The sequence below is a fragment of the Nannospalax galili genome, unplaced genomic scaffold, assembly GCF_000622305.1.
Source record: "Nannospalax galili isolate Female #2095 unplaced genomic scaffold, S.galili_v1.0 scaffold902, whole genome shotgun sequence".
Classification (NCBI taxonomy): domain Eukaryota; kingdom Metazoa; phylum Chordata; class Mammalia; order Rodentia; family Spalacidae; genus Nannospalax; species Nannospalax galili.
In genome coordinates, this window is record NW_008347814.1 from 374944 (window position 1) to 397248 (window position 22305).

A 22305-nucleotide genomic window follows, 5' to 3' on the forward strand; every position below is an offset into this window, starting at 1 on the left:
CGACCTGGGAGATGTAAGACAAATAAACCCTTTCCTCCCCAAGTTGGTATTGGTCAGAGTGTTTTGTCACAGCAATGGAGAACAAACTAAGACAAATGTATAGGGAGATACTCAGTGACAGGGTCACTGATATTCATTATAATATTACTATGCCTTGTAATTTATTATCTATATTCTTCTACATGCTAAAAGGCATAATAAAAATAGGTTAAAAATAAAAAGATCTTTGGTTCTCATTATCTGTATGATCTTGGGTCAATTCTTTTGCTTAAGTTTCTCCAACTATAAAATAGAAATAATGCCTCCTCCACCTACCTGCTGGGGTTGTGTGAGGACTAATGGGTCAATGCAGGTGCACTGCAGCAGTCAGCACACTCTGTGTACAGTCTGCTGCTGTTATCTAGTAGCACCTGCTTTCTGAGGTGCTTTCAAGATACTGAACTAGAAACAGTGGTTATAGGAATGAGTCTACAAGGCAGAAGATACAGAGTAGAAAGTCATTAGTAATACACAATTGTTGACACTCTGAGTTAAGATGGACATGGGAAATCTTTAGAAGTGTGCCAAGGCAGACTGAAGAAGGGGAGCTCCAGAAGAGCCTGAGAAGAACAAGAAGGAGAAGAGATCAGGGACTGTAAGAAAAGCAGGAGAAGTACCTAATGGTATTACATGTTTCAAGAGAAGGCAGTAGGCTAAGCATGGTGATGCATGCCCTGCAGTCCATCCCAGTACTTAGGTTGAGGCCAGCCTAGGCTACAAAGTTGAGTACCAGGCCAGATACTGTGACATACTAAGACCTAGTCTCAAAAGATGAGAGACAGGAAGGGGAGGAAGATGAAGGCTAAGTTGAATGACAAGAACTCTTACAATTAAAATCATACTTTGAGAGTAAAAGATAGGTAACTGAGATGGAGAAGGAAAAGTTGAGAGGTAACCAAGACTGACATGAACAGGCAAAAGCACATAAAAAGCCAAAGTTCAACAGAAGAGTACTTCATTGATTTTACTATTAACTATAATGTACTTCATTGATTTTACTATTCATTCAATCATTCATTCATTCATGGCAGTACTGGGGTTCAAACCTAGGATCCTGTACATGCAAGGCAACCACTGTACCACAAAACCACATCCAGGCTCTCATGGGTTATTATCTGAAGATGATTTGCCACTGTGCAACTAGTCTGCATGTGAAATGCTTCAGTACACAACTTGCTTTTACTATCACTCTTACACATATGTATCTGCCAAAAAGTCCACAGAGGCTAAGAGAAGTTAACAAGAGCCAAAGTGGACAAATCTGTCCCTATGGGTATTTTAAATACATGCATGCAGGACAACACTCATACATATAAAACAAAACAAAACAAAATCATATGCTTCTTCTGAGAAAGAAGCTACATTATATTTTATTTTGGACATGCCATTGATTTTTTGATAAAAGAAAGAGGGCTGTTCATTTTCTTAATTTCAGTAATTTACAACCTATTTTGCTATTTTTAAAATTTTTTAATATCTTATTATTTTTATTTCATGTGTATGCGTATATTGCCTGCGTGTGTAGGTAAGTGCACCCGTGTCGTGCAATGCCCGCGGAGGACAGAAGAGGCTGTTGGATCCCCTGGAACTGGAGTTATGGACAGTTGTTAGCTGCCATGTGGGTGCTGGGAATCGAACCTGAGTCTTCTGCAAGAACAACCAGTGTTCTTAACCGCTGAGCCATCTTTCCAGCCCTTACAACCTATTTTAAAAGCACTAAGCCAGGTGGGGTAGTGCAAGCCTTTAATCCCAGAACTCAGGATTAAATAACTTGCAGGGCTACATAGTAAATCTCTATCTCAAGCCCACCCCAACCAAAACAAACCAAAAAAAGAAAAAAAGAAAAAAAAATCACTCTAAACTTGCTAAAGTTAGTTTGAAAAATAAATATTTGCAGAGCTCTAATTTGTCAGGCAGAAGTAATTTCACATGGTTCTCTTTTGTCCTCAGACTCTAAACATTTGACCACTAGTTCTGGCGACCACAGACATTCACTAGTTCTGGTTTTGTGAGTGGGTGTCTAGCAAGCTGTGAGTTTACTAATGCCAAGCTATGGACACTCGTTCTGAAGTGAAATGTCTTTTACATTAACAGAACACAGGAAATCATAAGCATGTCCTCACCCCTTCACTAGTTTTCTGCAGATCTGAAGTCGTGTTTCTTGTGTCATTGCCAGCATCTCCACCCTCAGAGCTGCTTTTGTTTTCCTCTTCTTTGCAGTCTTTATCATCTTCATCTCCTGGAGATTTCCGGGACTGTTTAGAAGATTTCTAAATATTTAGAAAAGTTAGAAATTAGAGTCAAAAGCAGAGCTCCAAGTGAACAAGTAGCTGACTTGCACATAGTCCTTACGGCTCAGTGTGATATGTACAGAAAACGTGCAGAATGCTAAAGCTAAATGAGGTTAATACTGCACAAATCATTTCATGTCTGTGAACTTCGGTTTACCTAGTTGGAAAGGAAGCAAATGTCAGCTTCTTTGAAGAAGTATAATATTAAAAACTAGAAGATAAAGATACCCCCACAATGACTGACTATACCTGGGTGGTTTCCTACCACCTTAGAAGACGACAGCTCTGGGAGGCATTCTCACAATGAGCTTCCATTTTCAGAGCTCTTCTCTATCACCTCACAGTAGTGGAAATCAAGTAGTGGAATCAAGAGGAATAAACTTCCAAGACAACATATGGACATTCAAGGAAGAATACGTCTTGAAGCTGCTTGGTTAAGGGTATACACAGGAAGACCCTGACAAAGCTTTTGTGTCACAGTGTGATATAAACCAATATAAATCCTTTAAGATTAAATTTTTTTTTGGTCTTTTTGAGACAGGGTCTCTCTGTAGCCCCAGCTGTCCTGGAACTCACTATGTAGACCACGCTGGCCTTGAACTCACAGAGATCTGCCTGTCTCTGCCTCCCGAGTGCTGGGATTAAAGGCATGCGCCATCAGGCCTGGCAAGATTTATTTAATTTTCCCTGTGTGAGCGTTTTCCTTGCATGAATGAATGTGTGCCATGTGCTAGGGCATCAGATCCCTTGGAACTATAGTTATATATAGTTGTGAGTCATCATATGGGTTCTGGGAACAATCAACCCAAGTCCTCTCCAAGAGCAGCAAGTGATCCTAACTGCAGGGTCATCCCACCAGGCCCCAACTTAATCTTTTAACCTATGGAGAATTACTTAAGACTCAAGGCTATACTGGTGAACCAGTCCTTTTTCTTGTCATCCTGCATTTGAAATCAAGATGAACTCTAGAGGAAGATGAAAATATAATCATAGTTTGCAGCAAAAATCACTTGTACTTGTCCTAAAATTAGAAAAAGTTGGTTATAATTGTGTACCTTATTTGTGATAGTGAAATGCAACTCTTCCATTCCCTCTTTAAAGAAAATTCTTCCAATTTTTAATAATTATATTTATTTACTCTGTGTGTGTGTGTGTGTGTGTGTGTGTGTGTGTGCGTGTGCGTGTGTGTAGTCTAACTTAGGACTTCAGGCTTGGTAGTAAGTGTCTTCACTGAGCCATCTTGATAGCAGCTCTTTAAGAAGTTTTAAGGTCTGGAGGTGTAGCTCAGTTGGTAATGCTTGCCTAACATGCAGGAAACCCTATATTTGCCCCATATATACTGGGCATGGGGGAAGGAAGGAAAGAAAAGACAAGACACAAATGAATAAAATGTTAGGGCTCTCATCTGGGAGGTTGCCTCATATGCAGAAGGCCCTAGGTTCAATTCCTGGAACTGTGAAAAAATATCAGCAAAAAATTAAAATTGTTTTTTTTTGTTTGTTTGTTTTTTTTTTTTGTCTTCTTGAAGCAGGGTCCCCTGTAGCCCCAGCTGTCCTAGAACTCACTATGTAGACCAGGCTGGCCTTGAACTCACAAAGATCCGCCTGCCTCTGCCTCCCAAGTGCTGGGACTACAGGCGTGCGCCACCACGCCCGGCTCTAAAATTGGTTCTTAAATGACCACAGAAGTTACAATCTTGAAAGAAATGTAAAGGAAATAATCTTTTTATTTATTTATTAGTTTTATTTTATGTGTATGAGTGTATTGCCTGCATGTAAGGGAGGGAACCCATGTCATGCAATGCTGCGGAGGTCAGAAGAGGGCTTCAGATTCCCCTGGAACTGGAGTTAAGGACGGTTTGCAGCCACCATGTGGGTGCTGGGAATCAAACTTGGGTCCTCCGCAAGAGCAGTCAGTGCTCTTAACCACTGAGCCATCTCTCTGGAAATAATCTTTTAAATAAATAAACCTTAGTAAGTAAAGAACGTCTCTGGCCCTTCACTGTTTTTAAAGTATAAGTCTATCCCAACTACGAGTCTTATTACTTTTGTCTTTGGAATACACAATGAAATGATATTCAAAAGCTATATGTCCTCTGCTATAAATCTAGGCAACCTTAGGCATCTTACACTATTTAGTGTCACACAACACATTTTATGTAAGTTCAGTAGTTAAGAACACCAACTGCTCTTCCAGGGGACCAGGATTCAGCTCCTAGCACCCACATGGTGGCTAAAGCTTTCCTCTGTCCCCTACAGGCATTGCATGCATGGGTGCACTTACATGCAGGCAAAACACTCATACACATAAAATAAAAATAAAATTAAAAAAAAATCAAAACAGGTTAAAAGAACCCACTCAAATGGATGTTTAAGTGAAGCCCCAAATGACAAAAGACAATTCAGCTTAACAATAACAGCAATGGAAGATACACTCTAATAAATTTCTAATTATTTTTGTCACTTGCAAACGTTATCCTCGTCAATGCAGATTATGTTTGTTTATTTATTTAATTTATTGTGGGATATGTGTATACCTAAGTGAGGGTGGGTGGGTGTGCATATGGAGGTCAGAGGTTGACAATAGGTCTTCCTCAATTACTCTCTGCCATAATAATTTTTAACATTTTATTTAATATTCATGCACCCTCCACACAACTTCCTCTCCCAATTTCATGTGCTCTTTTAAAAAAGATTTAATACCTACTGAGTTTATTTATGCATTCAGTATCTAAAGGGTGAACAGTTTTCACATACCTCAGATGTTTTCAGTTGTATATCTGAAATACTGTATGACAAACCTAGTCTTTCATCTTGTAAATCTAGCATCATGCCACTGCTACTTAAGACCTTCAATTGATGCTACATCTGGAATAAAATCCAAACCTACTAATGCAGCCTACAAGTCTGTGGTGCTTAGCTTTTACCTGTCTCTCCTCCTTACTCAAGATCCAGAGGCACCTGCATTCTTTCAGTTTCAGTACAACCCCGTTCTCAGCTTTTCTGCTCTGTTCCTTTCCCTTTGCCACACATGGCTCTCCTCCCACACCCTTCTTTCAAATCTTACCATAAACTTCACCTTTATAGAATCACATGTCTACTCGGTGATTCCCCAAACTCCTTCATTTCCTTCATACCCCTTTCACAATTTGCATTTCTTTATTATTCAGTTGTTTTCTGTACCCTCCATGGCCCTTTTATGGTTGGAGTTCCTCACTCCTGTACACCCAGGTCCATGCTTGGCACAGCCTAGATGATTATACAGTCTTCCTTCTACTAAGGTGGTATATTTTAGGGCCAGATCAGTCTTAAGACTCAATAGCTGATTTTCCTAACATCTCAGGTTATTTGTCTTTTTTTTTCTGGTATATTATTGTGTCTAAAGGCAGAGTTCCCACAGAATCTAGTGTATTTCTCTATGTTCAGTAAGAAAATTGAAAATAATCTAAATTTTTTTTTTGGTGGCTCTAAGATCACAGTGTTACGTAAGCACTGTGCCACTGAGCCTCCAGTCCAATCTAGCACCTTCAAGTGATTATGCATGCAGCATCAACAGCAGCAGAGAGCATCTCAGTAACCTTTGAGGTGTATGCCTTTTTCCGTTTTGAGCCTCCTTTTTCATTCTTTCTTTTGCCTTTTCCGTCTTCTTCTACTCTATCACCTTCTTCCTCACTGCTTGCATCTGCAGTATTTCCACCTTCTCCCTCAGTTTCTGAAGAGCTCTGCTGCTGAATCGTCTAAGGAAAAAATTGGCTAATTATATTTTGGGGAAAAAAAAGCAAAGAACATAGACTATGAAAAAAGTAATTTTTAATTTGAAAGACTTTAGCCTATTTTTAAAATTTCCAAAATAAATAACTATGAGAGCCACACATGGTGGCACACATCTGTAATTCCAGCCACAGGGTGAAGCAGGAGGATTACTTGAAGCTACTCAACAACACAGTAAAATCCTGGTTCAATTAATGAACCAAGAGCTACCAAACTCAAACTCTTAACTCAAAATCTTCTGCACAAGAATTACATGTAATCCAAAATGCCACTACAGTCAACAAGAACTCTGATTTCAAATAAGTGGGAGGTAATTGTTAACAGCAAGGACATTTTACAAGGATGTGTTAAGAGTTGAAAGCAAGTGACAATGATGCAAACCTTTACCTGGTACCCAGTAAATTTCACTCCTGGGTTATTTTCAATTTCCCATAAGCCTTCATTAAATCCTTTCCGTTTGTTTGACTTTCCAAACTTGTCTTTGTATTCCTTATATGGGAAGAGGTCTTTGGGACCTAGAAATGCACTGCAGAGATATATCAGAAATAGAATTGACATGCTGACCTTAAGTATATTTTAAATATCACTATCGACTAAGTTGTGAAAGCTATCACAATAAACTAATTTAAAGTATATATAAACCCTGTGAGTTAGGCATGTATCAGAAACATGTTTCAAGGCAATAAAAATGGATGTCTGAGGAGACAAACCAGCAGCCTTGGATTGTACTACTTTGCTTTTAAATTAATATGCTCTCTGTTTTAAAACTGATTTTTAATTACAGAAGTAGAACTAAAAACTCCTACACTCACCACTTATATCTTCTTAAACTAAGGTTTATCTATGTAAATTTTACTGTAGGTAAGGATTTGTGAAATTTAATAAAATATATAAATACTGGAGCAAAGAAAGGATTTTGATTCTATATAAATGCATTAAAATAATCATCCACTATTATTTCTGTAAATTGGTCACTAAGGAAGAAAAAAAACCAGAAGTAGCAAAGCAAACAAAATATTATTTAATTTAAATCTTATTCTAAATTAATTATAAGCATTAAAACTTAGTTAAATTCTGGAGCTAATATGATAGATATGAGTGCTCTAAACAGAATCTTTAGCATTATCAGCCATGATCTAGTAAACAAAACTATTGAGGCCCAAATTTGGGCTGATACCCTTGGGACTTATATTTCAATCCAAGCTTTATTTATCTATTCAGTCAAAAAATTCTGACTGAACATCTATAATCTGTTAAGCACTATTCCAGTGATGCTAGGCATTCCATAGAGAATTAGGCCCAGACACCTCTGGCTTCACAGAGCACATGTTTCAATAGTAGAAACAATAAAATGGTAAGTAAAACATAGAGTATGTGTATTACAAAAAAACAAAAACAACAAAAATACTTGCAGAGAAGGGTGGCATCTTAGTTTCCTTTTCTGTTGCCATGAAAAAAAAATACCCAGACCAAAGAGATTTCAGGGAGAAGGGGCTTATTTGGCTCACAACTCCAGGTTACAGCCCAGCATTGCAGGGAAGTCAAGGCAGCAGGAACTGGAAGCAGCTAGTCACATTACACTCACAATCAAGAGCAGAGAGCAGTGAATTAATGCATGAACGCTAGTGCTCAACCCACTTTCTCTACTCATCTAGTTCAGAATTCCCTGCCTAGAGAATGGTGCCACCCACACTGGATGGGTCTTCTCACCTCATTTAACTCAATTAAGAAAATCCCCCTCAGACCAACCGACCTAGACAATCCCTCACTGACTCTCTAGGTGATTCTGGACTGGGTTAGGTTGATAATTAAAATTAGCCATCACAGATGGGAAGGACTAGGGTTGATTTTTACAGTTTTAGCTATAAAGATTAGGGAAGACATCACTAGAAAGGGATCTATGTAAAGGAGGTAAAAGAACAACTTGTGCTGTTACCTGGGAAAGAACAGTGCCAGCAGGCTGAAGGAAGTACAAAGGCTCTGAGATGAGAGAACACTTAAATGTGTCTGAGAAACACAAAAGAGGTCAGTACAGTGAGTGAAACAAGGCAACGGAGCCATGCCAGGAGCATGGCTGAGGTGAGGAAAGCAGCAAGTTGCAATCAAGACAGTGGCCTTGGAAGCCACTGCAAAGGTGTTGAGTAAGATGGGAAGTCATCAAGGTTTTGAGAAGAAAAGTGACAATTTATGTTCAATAGCATCATTTTGGCTGCTGTGTCAGAAACTAACTGAAGGTTTAGATACTAGGACATAAGCAAGAAAAAGTTTGAAAGCTATTAAAGTAATGATGGTGATTGGTCTAGGTATACAATGTAGCTGGTAAAGAAGTGGTCAGATCCTGAATTTATTCTTAAGAACCAAGATGATCTGCAGATGGAGAATGGGTGAATTTGAGAGCATCTTCAAGGTTCCAGAATGAGAAATAAGAAATTGATATCCAATGAAATGTGAAGTTTTTTTTAAGACAAGATTTGTAGTGAAGCTCATTGTAAGTGTTTGTAATCCCAGTTAGATATTCAAGTGAAGATGTCAAAAAGGGAGTCAGAAAGACAGTTGTGGAGATTAAAGGAAAGCTCCCAGGTATAGATAGAAATTTGGAAATTATCAGCAAAGATATAATATTGGAAACTTTCAGATAACAGTTTAACAGTAGTTTAATGTTGATCTTTATAAACTCCACTTTGTGACTGGGTGTAGCAATGATCTTGGACATTGTCCAGCTGAGTAAAAAACAGAACAAATGTATTTACACTGAGTATGATGGTGCCAGTCTATACTGTACTTGGGAGGAGTGTGAGGCTAGCCTGGGCTACATGAGAGTCTGTCTAAAAAAAGGTCATAGTTTTACTTGACAAACAACATGAACATGAGAAAGAAATGCACACTGTGTACGGCTATTTCACTTTTCAAGAAATTTATGAATTATTATTGTCTTTGAGTTCCAACCACAGACTCTACGCATAGGAAGTAACTGTGGGCTAAACTGCCTCATGTTCACATATGCCAGGTGGCAAGCTCTTTAACGGTACTTTATTTCCAGTGACATAACAGAATGCCAAGAAAATAAATGCTTATGAAGGGAATGAGAATAATCATCCAATGTCAGTAAATGGTTGATTCAGTGCATACAGCAGAATGTGATGAGCTTTTAAAATTAACTTTTTCCTTGTATCAGAAAAGCAACAAGATCATTTGGCGATCAGAACAATTGTAAACACCTAAAATGGAGTCAGGAATGAGGCAAACAAAAAAAGTGTCAAAAAGCATTATGTACTTATAGGTAAAACATTGACTTCTGGGTGGAGAGATAGCTTGGTGGTTCAAGAGCACTGGCTATTCTTGAAGAGGACCCAGGTTCCATTCCCAGCACCCACTAACAACTGGTAGTAACTCCACTTCCAGGGGCTCTAACCCTCTCTTCTGACCTCCACAGACACTGAATAATATGGGTGCACTTATATATATCAGGCAAAACACTAATACACAGGTAAATAATAATTCTTTTTAAAAGCCAGGTGTGGTGTTACACACCTTTAATCCCAGCACTTTGGAGGCAGAGGCAGAAGGATCTCTGTGATCCACCCAGGTCTACATAGCAAATTCCAGCTTAAGTTACATAGTGAGACTCTGTCTCAAAAAACCAAACCAAACCAAACCAAACCAAACCAAACCAAACCAAACCAAACCAAACCAAACCAAACCAAACCAACCAACCAAAAAAAAAAAAAATTCAAACATAAAAACACCAAACAATTTACTTCTACGTTTTCTAGCTATCTAAGTGGAAAAGGTGATCAGTAGTACATATCACAGTATTTATTAGATGAAGGGGGGGTTGGAAAGATGGCTCAGCAGTTAAGAGTATTGTCTGCGCTTGCAGAGGACCCAGGTTCAAGTCCCAGCACCCACGTAGCGGCTAACAACTGTCTTTAATTCCAGGAGAATCCGACGCCCATTTCTGGCCTCTGTGGGCACTGCACTATACTAGTGCACCTACACACATGCAGGCAATACACGCATAAACATAAAATAAAAAATAATTAAAAAAAAAGAAAATAGGGCTGAGTACGTAGCTTAGCTGTAGCATGCTTACCTATCATGCTTGAAGCCCTGGTTTGATCCCCACCACACACGCCCACCATACATACCCACACACCCACCCACACCCACACCCACACACACTCACAAAAATAAAAAACAAAACAAACCCCCAAATGATACCAAAATACCCCTACCAAAAAAAATCCCAGCCGGGTGTGGTGGCACATGCCTTTAATCCCAGCACCCGGGAGGCAGAGGCAGGCAGATCTCTGTGAGTTCAAGGCCAGCCTGGTCTACACAGTGAGTTCCAGGACAGCTGGGGCTACAGGGAGACCCTGTGTCAAAAAAACTGAAAAAAAAAACCCACATTTCCTGAAAGAAACACAAGCATTTCTCACATGAAGGAATCTGTCTTAGAACTTTATCCTGGTTCTTTTAAGACTAGAATGAAGCAGATGTTAGAGTAGTAGAGACAGCAAGCTAAGAAGGTTCATGTCATGCTCTGCTAACATTCAAATGAAAATAAATGATGTAGTCATACTGTGTTTCAAGACTGCCAATTGTCCCCCAGTGTCATTCTTCTCTGTTTTTCATTAATGGATCACTTCTCTCAAAATTTAGCACTGCTCAGTTAGAGTCTATGTTTTCCAGATTCCCTTGTAGCTACATGTGAACACAAGGCCAAGTTCTTGCCAATGGAAGGAATTTTATGAAAGTGATATGTATGCCTTTATCATTTCCTTACAGGAAATTCCTTGCTCTTCACTTCTTTCTCCTTCTCTGTCTCTGGAAGATGCACATGTACAACTGAGGCAGGCTTATTAAATTTAAAAATAAGCAAACAAAAGTAACCCCAGGGAATGATAGGCTACGACAAAGGATACTGAATTCTTTAAAGTAAAGCTGTCAATTACCTTCCCCTACCTGCTGACTTCTGGATTATTTCAACAGAAAGAGATGTGTATATTATTGACCCTATAGGCTAATCAACATAATTAGAAAACATTGAAAAGGTAGCATATTTGTTAAGGGTCTAAGAAGTTGAGAGAGCTTGAGAGAATATAATTTTGTCCTGTGAAAAATGAGTGGAAGAAATTTCTCTAAAGGGGATATATACAAGATTGACAAAGAAGTTCCTGGGAGTGCTAAGTGAACTACTGTAAGACTTTTTAAGTGTCCTAAAAGAGATGTCTGACTGCTCTTCAATATTTAAACAGAAACAGAAATGGTACTCAAAGCAAAGATATGTTTTCAGCCATCAAGACTTCTATGAATGAAAACTTATTTTATGGTTTCAATATAAAATACCCCCCTGCCCCAGGTTCATGTGTTTGAACATTTTCCTAGATGGTAATGCTATTTTGGGAAGTTGTGTAATCTTAGGAGGTGGGACCAACTCCACTACCATGTAAAGACTGCTACCACCAAACATTCCCACTGACAAAGACTCTACCATTCCTTCTCTGATGTGTTGGACTGAAATCCTCTAAAATTCCTGAGGCAAAATAAACTTTTCCTTTCTAAAGGCGTTTCCTGTCAAGTATTTTGTTACAAGAAAAATTAACCAATATATAGTACATTAAGAAAAACATGTTTAAGTTTGGCTGCTTTATAAATTGGTAGGACTTTAATAACATAAAATATTATAGATCATGTATAAGCATGTAATCTAATAGAGTCAAATTAGTGTTGTTGAAACTTTAAGCTATTTTGTTAACTTACGTTTCATGGGTACCAAAAAAGAAGATAGGATACTTGTTTGCTGGAGGCTTCACAGCTCCCTCTGGGAGTTCATCAATCTATTAAAGATAAATTTAGTTATGAAATAGTACTATAAATACAATATAAACATTGTTTTGATAATTTATTGCCAATTTCAAAATAAAAATTAATCAAAATTCTAATAGTGTCTCTTTTCTCAAACCTAGTGGAATGATTCTAAAGATCATATTTGGCCTACTATATATAGAAGTTAAAACTATAAATTGATTATATACATTAAAATTCGACAGGGGCTCAGACTATTCATTTCCTTTGGCTCAACAGAATTACTTCTGGAAAACTGTTCTAATGAAGTAACAAAGAAACAAAAGATATACTTTAAAGTAATGACAAATAAGTAGATATCCCAGAAACATCCATGTTACAAGATAGGAAAGCTATGAAAACTTGATGTTTACTTGATGATGTATTATGTACTCACTGAAAGATATCATTATTGGTCTAGATGACAAATTTCCCTCTCCATCCATAAATGCTAGAATTAACTTTTAAGATGCACATTTATAATTTCACTTCCATGTTTCAAATTCTATAGCTTTGTGTTGCTTACAACATTCTTAGCTGTGTATCTGAACCACTACTAGAGCTTTTAAAAATAAAGTAAGTCAATCCCTCCCAACACCCATTAATTCTTAGGGCAGCTAAGGTTGAAAACTTCAGATAGGATAAGGTCCAAATTCTTTAGAATATTTCAAGAAACAGTCATTTATCTCCTCATGTTATGATACATACTTACATATATCTATAAGCACACTATTAAAATTTTTGTTGTTGCTGTTGAGACAGGGTTTTACACTGTAGCTCAGATTGGACTAGAACTCACTACATAGCCCTGCTGTCCTCTAACTTGTAATTTCCTGCCTCTACCTGCTGAGTGCTGGGATTACAAGTACATACTGCCATGCCTAGCTAGGCATGCTATTTTTATTCTCACAGGCTTCTCTGATGACTGAGCTTCTCATTTTTCAGAAATGCATTGTTCAATTACAAAAATGAATATTTACAATAACAAAATAAGCTACAAGAAATTGCCACCAATTTCCCAAAATGCTTATCCAGAGTGTTTTCTAGTTATAATACAACTTCCAGCGCCACCTTGTACATTTCAACCCCCTACATTCACAAGGGTTCCTGACTGAGGGGCTCTGAAATTTAAGATTTGTTAGCATAATAAATCTGCTTGTTGGCCATGTTTTTCTCTGGAAGCCAGATCTGGGTACAAGTCCTGTCACCTTTTGGCTATGTGATCTTGGGCTAGTTACTCGACTGTAGTTTCTTCATCTTTTCATCTGATATAGTGTCATGTAGCTAATGACACTCATATTGTTGCTGTGACTATCAAATGAAAGGCAGTTTAGAATTCCTAACACATACCACGTTCTCAATGAATGTCAGGTTATCATTAAACGATGAAACTCTGTAGGGACTCTATCTTACATAAAGCCCCTGCAGGATACACATATGCATGTGTGCATGTGCATGTGCATGTGGAGGCCTGAGGTGGATGCTGGTTGTCTTTCTTCAATCGCTCTCCACCTTTATTTTTTTGAGACAGGGCCTCTCACTGAACCTTAAGTTCACTGATTCACTTAGGCTGGCTCGTCAATGAGCTTCAGGGATGTGTCTGTCTCTGTTCTACACCCTAAGGCTAGGGTTTCAGGCATGTGCAACAAAATCCAGCTTTTTATGTGCATCCTGGGAATCCGAACTCAGGTCCTTTTACCAAAAGAGCGATCTTCCCAGCCCATGTATTGTATTAAAAATTTATCCCTACTACCATGGTTTAAGTGTATCCTTCAATGGTTGGTATGTTGGAAACTTGGTCCCCAGTTTGGTGATGTGAAGAGGTAGTGGGACCTTTAAAAGATGGCTCTATTGGGAGGCAGAGATCACAGTAGTTCTCCTGGGGCCCCCAAGTTAGTTCTTCCAAGAATGAGCTTTCTTTCTTTTTTCTTTTTTTCTTTGGTCTTTTTGAGAGACAGGGTCTCCCTGTAGTCCCAGTTGCCCAGCTGGCCTGGCACTATGTAGACCAGGCTGGCCTCGATCTCACAGGGATCCACCTGCCTCTGCCTTGCGAGTGCTGGGACTAAAGGCATGCCCAACCACTCAAGGAAAGAATGAGCTTTCTTTATTTAAAAAAAAATTTTTTTACAAAAACTTTATTGAGAATTTCATACATGTATATAAGGTGTTTTGATCAAATCCATGCCCACTCCCTCCCCTCCAACATTCCCCTCTCTGAAGAGGTAACCCTAAAATCTTTTAAGGATTAGATACAAGCTTCCAAATACTTTTGACATTTTTGGCCTTGGACAGAGTATGTTGCTAACAGGCCCAAGGACATTTTGATTTTTGCCAAGAAACTGGCTACATTTCTTTGGGGTCTTTTTACCCTAACTGCCTAGCCAATTCCTACCTCCTATTCTTACCACACCATCCTCTGAAGGGGTTACCCTAATTGCCAATAGGGAATTAAAAAAAAAAAAAGAATGAGCTTTTGTAAAAGCTGGCCTCTGAATCATGCCATGATTTCCTATCTTGCTATGCAGTATTTCCCTCTTGATACATTTCTACCTTTATGATGTCATTCACCAAGATGTGATGAAGTGAAGGGGCCCTCCCAGAATTGGTAAGATGCTGTATGGACTTTCAGCTTCCCCAAACTATGAGTTAAATCAACCCCATTCTTTTACAAATTATCCAGTCTCAGCTAATTTGTATTAGTCATGGAAAATTAATTCATTTACCTATCTAGCATAAATAGTGGCAAACAGTGGTTATCAATTAATCTTTGTTGTCATAACGAAAAGCCTGTATGAATTAAAATGTTTAATATTATAATGGAAAAATGTCATGAGTTTGTGAAGAAAAAATGAAACTATGTACACCATTGATACAATTATATGCATCTAATTTTAATATATATTTTAAGACACATCTGCCTCTTTCTGTGGTTCTTGTATGCGAACTGTAGTAAGTCTTGTGATTAACATGAAAATCCTCTAAATCTGCAGACTTTTTGTATTAAAATTGAAAAAACACATCAACACCAGCTTGCTTTCCTAATTCTTCTAAAATTCTATTTATTTATTTTTATTTTATGTGTATGAGTGTTTGTCTGCATGTGTGTAAGTGCACCTGTGTCATGCAATGCCCACAGAGGTCAGAAGAGGGTATTGGATTCACTAGAACTGGAGTTAGGGATGGTTGTTAGCCTAACTTCCCTGGAGTTAGAGATGGCTGTTACGGAATCTCTGCAAGAGCATCCAGTGCTCTTAATCACTGAGCCATCTCTCCCATTTTCCTAATTCTTTAAAGAAATATTATGCTATATTAAGTACAAATGACTTTTAGGGAAGAATTCTTACAGAAATGGGTAATTCAGAAGTGTTTTATACAGTAATAAAATTCAAGCTGTCAAAGTAAATTCTTGGATAACTCAGACTGGTTTGATAATTTTGTTCTAAAAACAGCTATTTTATGCCAGGCGTGGTGGTACACGCCTTTAATCCCAGTACTCGGGAGGCAGAGGCAGGGGGATCTATGTGAGTTCAAGGCCAGCCTGGTCTATATAGTGAGTTCTAGGACCGCTGGGGCTACAGGGAGACCCTGTCTCAAAAAGACAAAAAAAAAAAAACAGCTATTTTGCCTGCCTGGACAAATAGGTCACTGTGGAGTGCAATGTAAGTAAATGTTTTGGTATTTAAGATGTATTTGCTTTTTTGTGATGACACTACTGACAACTGAATCTTAAATTTTTTATATGGTCAAACTAATCACTTCCATATGATATTTAATATTAAGGAAAATGTAAACGAATTACAATTCTGACAACTGTGTTTGAAAAGGTCTCACTATGTAGCCCACACTGGCTTCAAATTCATGGTCCTCCAGACTCAGCTTTCTGAGTGCTGAGATAACAGGCATGTTCTACCACACTTAGCTTAACTTTGTGGGTGTGTAGACACATGTGTATGCAAGCATGTGTGCCATGCATACTGGTGCAGAGACCAGAGGGTGTGGGGTGTCCTCTTCTACAGTTCTCTGCTTTATTCCCTTGAGCAAGGCTCTCACCAGCCTCCCTGATTCCCATGCTGGGGTTATAGGCATGAGCAGCCACATCTGGCTTTTTATGTAGGTTCTGGGGATCAAAACTCAGGTCCCTCAGGCTTGTGCAGCAAGTGCTCTTACCTGCTGAGCCACTTCTGCAGCCCCGCAACTTAAAAAAATATAACAATAATTATGTTCTGTGTGTTAATCATAACTCCCAGTATTTAAGACTATGGACTACCATTAAACTGAATTAACTAATGGATAATCTGTGTGTTGAATAATTGCTAAGTGAGAATATGGATTTGTTGGCTATTGAATATAGTTTTGTTTGTTGACTTTAAACTCATTATACAGTTAAAGATAATCTTGAACTTCTCATCCTCCTGCCTCCACAGCCCAAGAAAATGCCTCACAGACATGGCCATAGTCTAACAGAAGCCAACTGAGGCCCCCTTTACCCAGGTGTGCCAAGTTGACAACTAAAGCTATTCAGCACAGGTACTAAGGCTCCTCCCTAGGCAAAATTTCTTCTCTCAGAAGTACTCATAAAGAACTCTCTTACTTCATTCACATCTCTGCTCAACTATTAACTTCATCAGAGAGACTCCTTTTACAACCTACTTGAATTAGCATTTCTTTCTCTATTATTCTCTATTACATTTTTCTGCTTTATTATTTTTAACATTTTTCTGACATGGGAATATACATTTGTATATATTTGTCTCTTGACATTAGAATAATTTCTGTTGGGGGAACAGTTTTGTTTTATTTACCACTGTAATCCTACTGCATACAATAGTGCCTGACAATGGCAGGTACATAATAAAAAATCCTTGAATGAAAGTCCTAAGTTTAGTCCTCTGTGTGCTGTGTGTATATAAAAAGAAAAGAGAAGGGAGAAATGTGCTGAATGAGGGCTGGGGAGATGGCTCAGAGGGTAAAAGTGTTTGCTGGCTAAGCTTGCCGACTTGAGTTTGATCCCAAGTACCCACAATGGAAGGAGAACTGACTCCTGAAAATTATTTTCTGACTCTACATGTATACGTGTATAGTACACACACGCCCACATTCACACATAAAACACTAATACAAAAAATCAATGTAAAAAAGGGCTGAATGAAGTGTCAGTGTCATTGTCATTGGGGTGGGGGATGGTCCAGAACTATAGGTGGAATAGAAGCTGCCAAATCTATCATCAGAAGCAGAGAAGTAGAAAGAAGGAAAGAGAGAGAAAACATCAAGTTTTCCTAATTGGCTCAGAATCTGAGGACACCAAGGGCAAGAACCAGTGACCCCAGCTGTGATGGCAAAGAGACAGGAGAGCCGTGCAACACATTCAGTAATGAACTACTCAGAAAAACTACTATGAAGTTATAGTAAAAAGGAGTTGCTATGTAAGAGAAAATAAGGACAACAAAAAAAGTCTCTGAATATGCCAGTGAGCAGTATTTTTAGGAGGCCAGCTGACAAATAATGCAGAGGAAAAAAGACCCAGTTTAATTATAAAAAATGAGGTGTGGTAAGTTAGAAGGAGAAGGAAGCAAGCTTGTGATCTTTTTATTTGTTTAAGACAGGGGCTCTCTATGTAGCCCTGGTTGGCCTGAAACTCTATGTAGACCAGGTCAGCCTTGAACTCACAGATATCTGCCTGCCTCCTGAGTTTGGGGACTAATGGTGTTTACCACCATGCCTAGCTCAAACTTGTAATCTTGTTATATAAAAGTGAATTTAGAAAAAGCATACAAATAGGTTAACCAATTTAGCATAGGGCAGAAGGGAAAAACATATGGGGGGAGAAATGCACAGAAGAAAAAAGTGTATTTAGTTTAATAGATAACGGACCTATATACTATTTGAAAAAGACATTTGTTAAGAGAACTGCAAAAATTATGCTAGGAGAACACCTTACAACAAAGGAGTTTGAAAATGTCTAGAATATCAGTTCCTACTTATTTTCATGAATTCAAAAAATACCAACTATTAGTTTCTAGAGAAATTTCATAAAAGTAGTTTATTTTTCATTTGCTAAAACCTGGATGGGCTGGAAAGATGGCTCAGCAGTTAAGAGCACTTTCGAATCCCAGCACCCACAAGCTAACTGTCTGTAACTCTAGTTCCAGGGGATCCGATGGATGACACGGCCAGCTGTACTTATACACATGCAGGCATAACATTCATACATAAAATAAATTTTTTTGAAAGTTCAAAAAAACCTGAATTAACTTTGACTTTTTACACATGATGTTGACCAGCTTTTCATATGTAAAGTAATTAAAATATTTTCTACAGCCGGGCATGGTGGCCCACACCTTTAATCCCAGCACTCGGGAGGCAGAGGCAGGTGGATCTCTGTGCGTTCAAGGTCAGCCTGGTCTACACAGTGAGTTCCAGGCCAGCTGGGGAGACCCTCTCTCAAAAAGACAAGAAAAAAAATACTATAAACTACTGTCTTCATTTAATTTCCTATTGCGGTTACAATATAGACTGTGATGGCAAATCTTGGTTGTCAACTTGACAGGATCTGGAATTAACTGAAATGAGAGAGACTTTCTGGATCAGAGTATTTGAAGCTGGAAGACCCACCCTAAATGTGGGCATTACTTTCTGATGACAGGACATATAAAAGGTCATAGCAGAAGGGAACTTTGACTTGTTGCCTGCTTGCCTTCTCTCTCACTGGCGAGTTTATCTTGTTGCTGTGGCATTCCTCCATTGATAGTAGAACCAACTTCTTCAGACTCCAACACAGACTGAAGACTAGCAGATCTCCAGGCATCCTTCAGTGCCATATTGGGACTGCTGAGACATCTAGCCTCATGGACTGAACAACTACTGGATTCTTGGCCTCTCCAGTGTGGCACTGCCATTGTTGGACTACTCAGATTCTATCATGTTAAGCCAATCTAATTAAATTCCCATATATATTCATTTTATCAGTTCTGTTCCTTTAGAGAACCCTGATTAATAGATACCCTGACAAAGGCAACTTAAAGGAGAGAGGGTTTATTTAGCTCACAACTCCAGGTTACAGTCACTGCAGGGAAATCAAGTGGCAGGAACTGGAAGCAACTAGTCACATCCACAGCCAAGAGCAGAGCAATGAATTAACGTATGCATGCTAGTGCTCGGCTTACTCTTTTCATTTAGTTCAGGGCCTAACCCATAAAACGGTGTCACCCACATTTAGGATGGGTCTTCCCACCTCAATTGGCTCAATTTAGAAAATCCCTCACAGGCATGACCACAGGTCATCCTAATCTAGACAATTCCTTATTGAGACTCCCTGGGTAATTCTAGATTGGGCCAAGTTGATAACTAAAACTAACCATCACATCTGGGCATGGTGGCACACGCACACCTTTAATCACAGCACTTGAGAAGGAGAGGCAGGTGGATCTCTGTGAGACTGAGGTGAGCCTGGTTTATATAGTGAGTTCCAGGCCAGCTGGGGCTACAAGGGGACCTGGTCTCAAAAAACCAAAACACACACACACACACACACACACACGCACACACACACACACACACACACACACCCTTAACCACCACACTGCCTTTTCACATTCAATGCCCAATTTTGCACTCAGTATTTTTCTTTATTATTTACCAGTATAAGCTCATTTTATTGATTACATATGCCATTGTTCTGTTTTAGGATTATCCTTTGATATAAAAATTTGTGAATGTTCAGGTCCAATATATAAAATGATTTAGTACTGCATATAACCTAAACATAACCTTCTCATTTACTTTAAATCACCTCTTTATTACTTATTACATCTGGGGAAAATGGGATTACTTAACTGGGAAGGGAGGAGAGGGTTATACAAGGAACCATAGGGGTAAAAGGAAGAAGGAGCTCGAGAGGGGAGAACAATAGGAGACAGGTATTATCAAGAAGGAAATGGGAGAGAATGGGGTTAATTTAACTGGGGAAGGAGTAGGAGGGTTATACAGGGGGAGTGAAAGGAGAGCTAAATGATGCTTAGATGGCATGAAAATCCAGACGGAAATGTATTAGCCAAAAGCCCTACTGAAAAATACACATACAATAAATATATGCGAATGCCTGTGTAAAGCTGAAGACTGTATGACAAAAAACACAGTGCCATGCAGGAGAAACGTCCCTTTGAGTTGTTGGTTAGGGTAGTAAAAGAGACTACAAAAATAACACAGTCTATTGTCACAGCCCTTGACTGCCTCCTAGAACTTGAAGGTAAGACCCTATTGCTGAAAACAGACCACACTTTGGGCAAAGGACCTGGAGTAATCGAGATGGAACTGACCTAGAAGCCCCCTCCCTGAAGATTAGCTCTCATAGTATCCTCTGGTAATATGTAAGCTGCTCAACTCTCATCAGTGAAGTTTCCTCATGCAAGAGAGGGCAATGAACACAGAGGCCACAACTGATCAAAATGTAGAGAATAAGGGACTGCAGATTGGATAGGAGTCTCATTAAACTTCATCCATGGAGGACTCAGGGAGTACTGTGGAAGAGGTGGCGGAAAGACTAAGAGCCAGGGGTGGTAGATGACCACAAGGAAACAAGAGTTTTCCAGGTGGCTGGGAAGTTGCTCATACAAATTTACAGCAGTAGTGACAGCATGCACAAAACCCATGCAAACTAACCCCCCCCCCAAAAAATCCCAAAACCAAAAAAAAAAAACCTAACCCAGTACAGAAGTGGGGAAATGGGTAAGAAGCCCCAACCTTAGCTGAGGAACTATTGGTAACTGATCACTGCTGGGTGAAAGAGAGTTGGTCTTCTTTAAGGGAATGATGACCAGACTCCAGTGGATGGACTCACACCAAGGACACTTGGGGATGCAAACTTGACTTGATAGGCCTTAACATATATGATAGAATACATAAAATTTGGTGTGGGGCTACGGAGGGATCCAGACAGGAAGGGGGATCTAAATGTGATCAAGATGCATTGTGTAAAATGCGCAAAAATTCTATTGTTTTTCTGGTTTTTGAGACAGGGTTTCATACAGCCCAGCTTTGACTCATTCTCAACATGCTGCCAAAGATAATCCTGAACTCCTGCTCCTCCTGTCTCTGCCTCCCATGTGCTGGGATTAAGTATGTGCCAACACAACCAGCTTACTTTTTTTTCTGTAAGCAGAAAGTGTGCACTCTAAACACAGTAAATGTATAAATAAGTAACACTGCTACTACCATTATCAAGTATTATGTGCCCTCCTTAATTGTGTGTGCTATACTTTTATTCACCCGGCAGCATAGTAGGTTTGTTTACACCAGCATCACCACAAGTAATGCACTGTGCCATCATGACGTCACTAGGTGATAGGAATTTTCAGTTCCATTATAATTGTGTAAGACCACCACTGCATATGCAGTCTGTTGTTGAATGAAACACACAGTACTATTCTCTCTCTTGCTCTCATACACACACGTATATAGACATACAGAGATATACACTCCTATGAACCTTTTTCTATTAAACATTTTTCCTCGTTTATTATTTGTCTTCTTTTTTTAAAAATCTTTTTGAAACAGGGTCTCCTTGGAGCCCCAGCTGGCCTGGAACTCACTTTGTAGACCAGGCTGGTCATGAACTCACAGAAATCCACCTGCCTCTGCCTCCCAAGTACTGGAACTACAGGCATGCACCATCACACCTGGCTTTGTCTTATTTATTTAAAGTGTGAGCTTTTTTAAATTTAAAAAAATATTTTATTTATTATTTTTATTTTATGTGTATGAGTGTATTGCCTCCATATAGGTAAGTGCACCCATGTTGTGCAATGCCTGCGGAGGTCAGAAGAGGCTGTTGGATCCCCTGGAACTGGAGTTATAGACAGTTGTTAGCTGCCATGTGGGTGCTGGGATTCAAACCTGGTCTTCTGCAAGAAGAGCCAGTGTTCTTAACCGCTGAGCCATCTGTCCAGCTCCTGGCTTTGTCTTAGTTTTAACAGTTACTTTTGTTGGAAGAATTTTTTTTTTATTGTGTAGGAAGGGTGGCCTTAAACTTTCAATTCTCCTATGCCAGCCTCCTGACTAGTTGGGATTACACTGTACAGGGCAGAAATTGGATCTTGCTTAAAGGCCTTTGCTATTCTAAGATTACCAAAACCATGTACTTGCTATGTAGTTCACGTTGATTTTGAACTCATTAATCTTCCTGCCTCAGCCTCCTGAGTACTGGAATTACAGATGTAAGTCACTATGCTAGGCTACTTTTGTGGTTTTAGTGAACTGTTTTCTTAACCTAGAAATGTGCCTGAAACTGGGTAAAAGGAAATGGACAAAATATAAGAAGTACTGGTAATATAAGGTACTACAAATGCTTAAGCAATGGATAT

General features: G+C 39.0%; 1 protein-coding gene across 1 annotated transcript in view; it reads right to left on the bottom strand.

Annotated features, from left to right (window-relative positions):
- Hdgfl3 (HDGF like 3) overlaps positions 1–22305 on the bottom strand; it is a 58977-nt gene that overhangs the window by 12561 nt on the left and 24111 nt on the right. The window contains exons 2-5 of the mRNA XM_008844436.3: positions 11864–11940; positions 6488–6626; positions 5908–6066; positions 2163–2309 (exon numbers count right to left, since the gene is read on the bottom strand). Coding sequence (XP_008842658.1) covers positions 2163–2309; positions 5908–6066; positions 6488–6626; positions 11864–11940 — 522 coding nt within the window. The remainder of the gene's footprint in view (positions 1–2162; positions 2310–5907; positions 6067–6487; positions 6627–11863; positions 11941–22305) is intronic.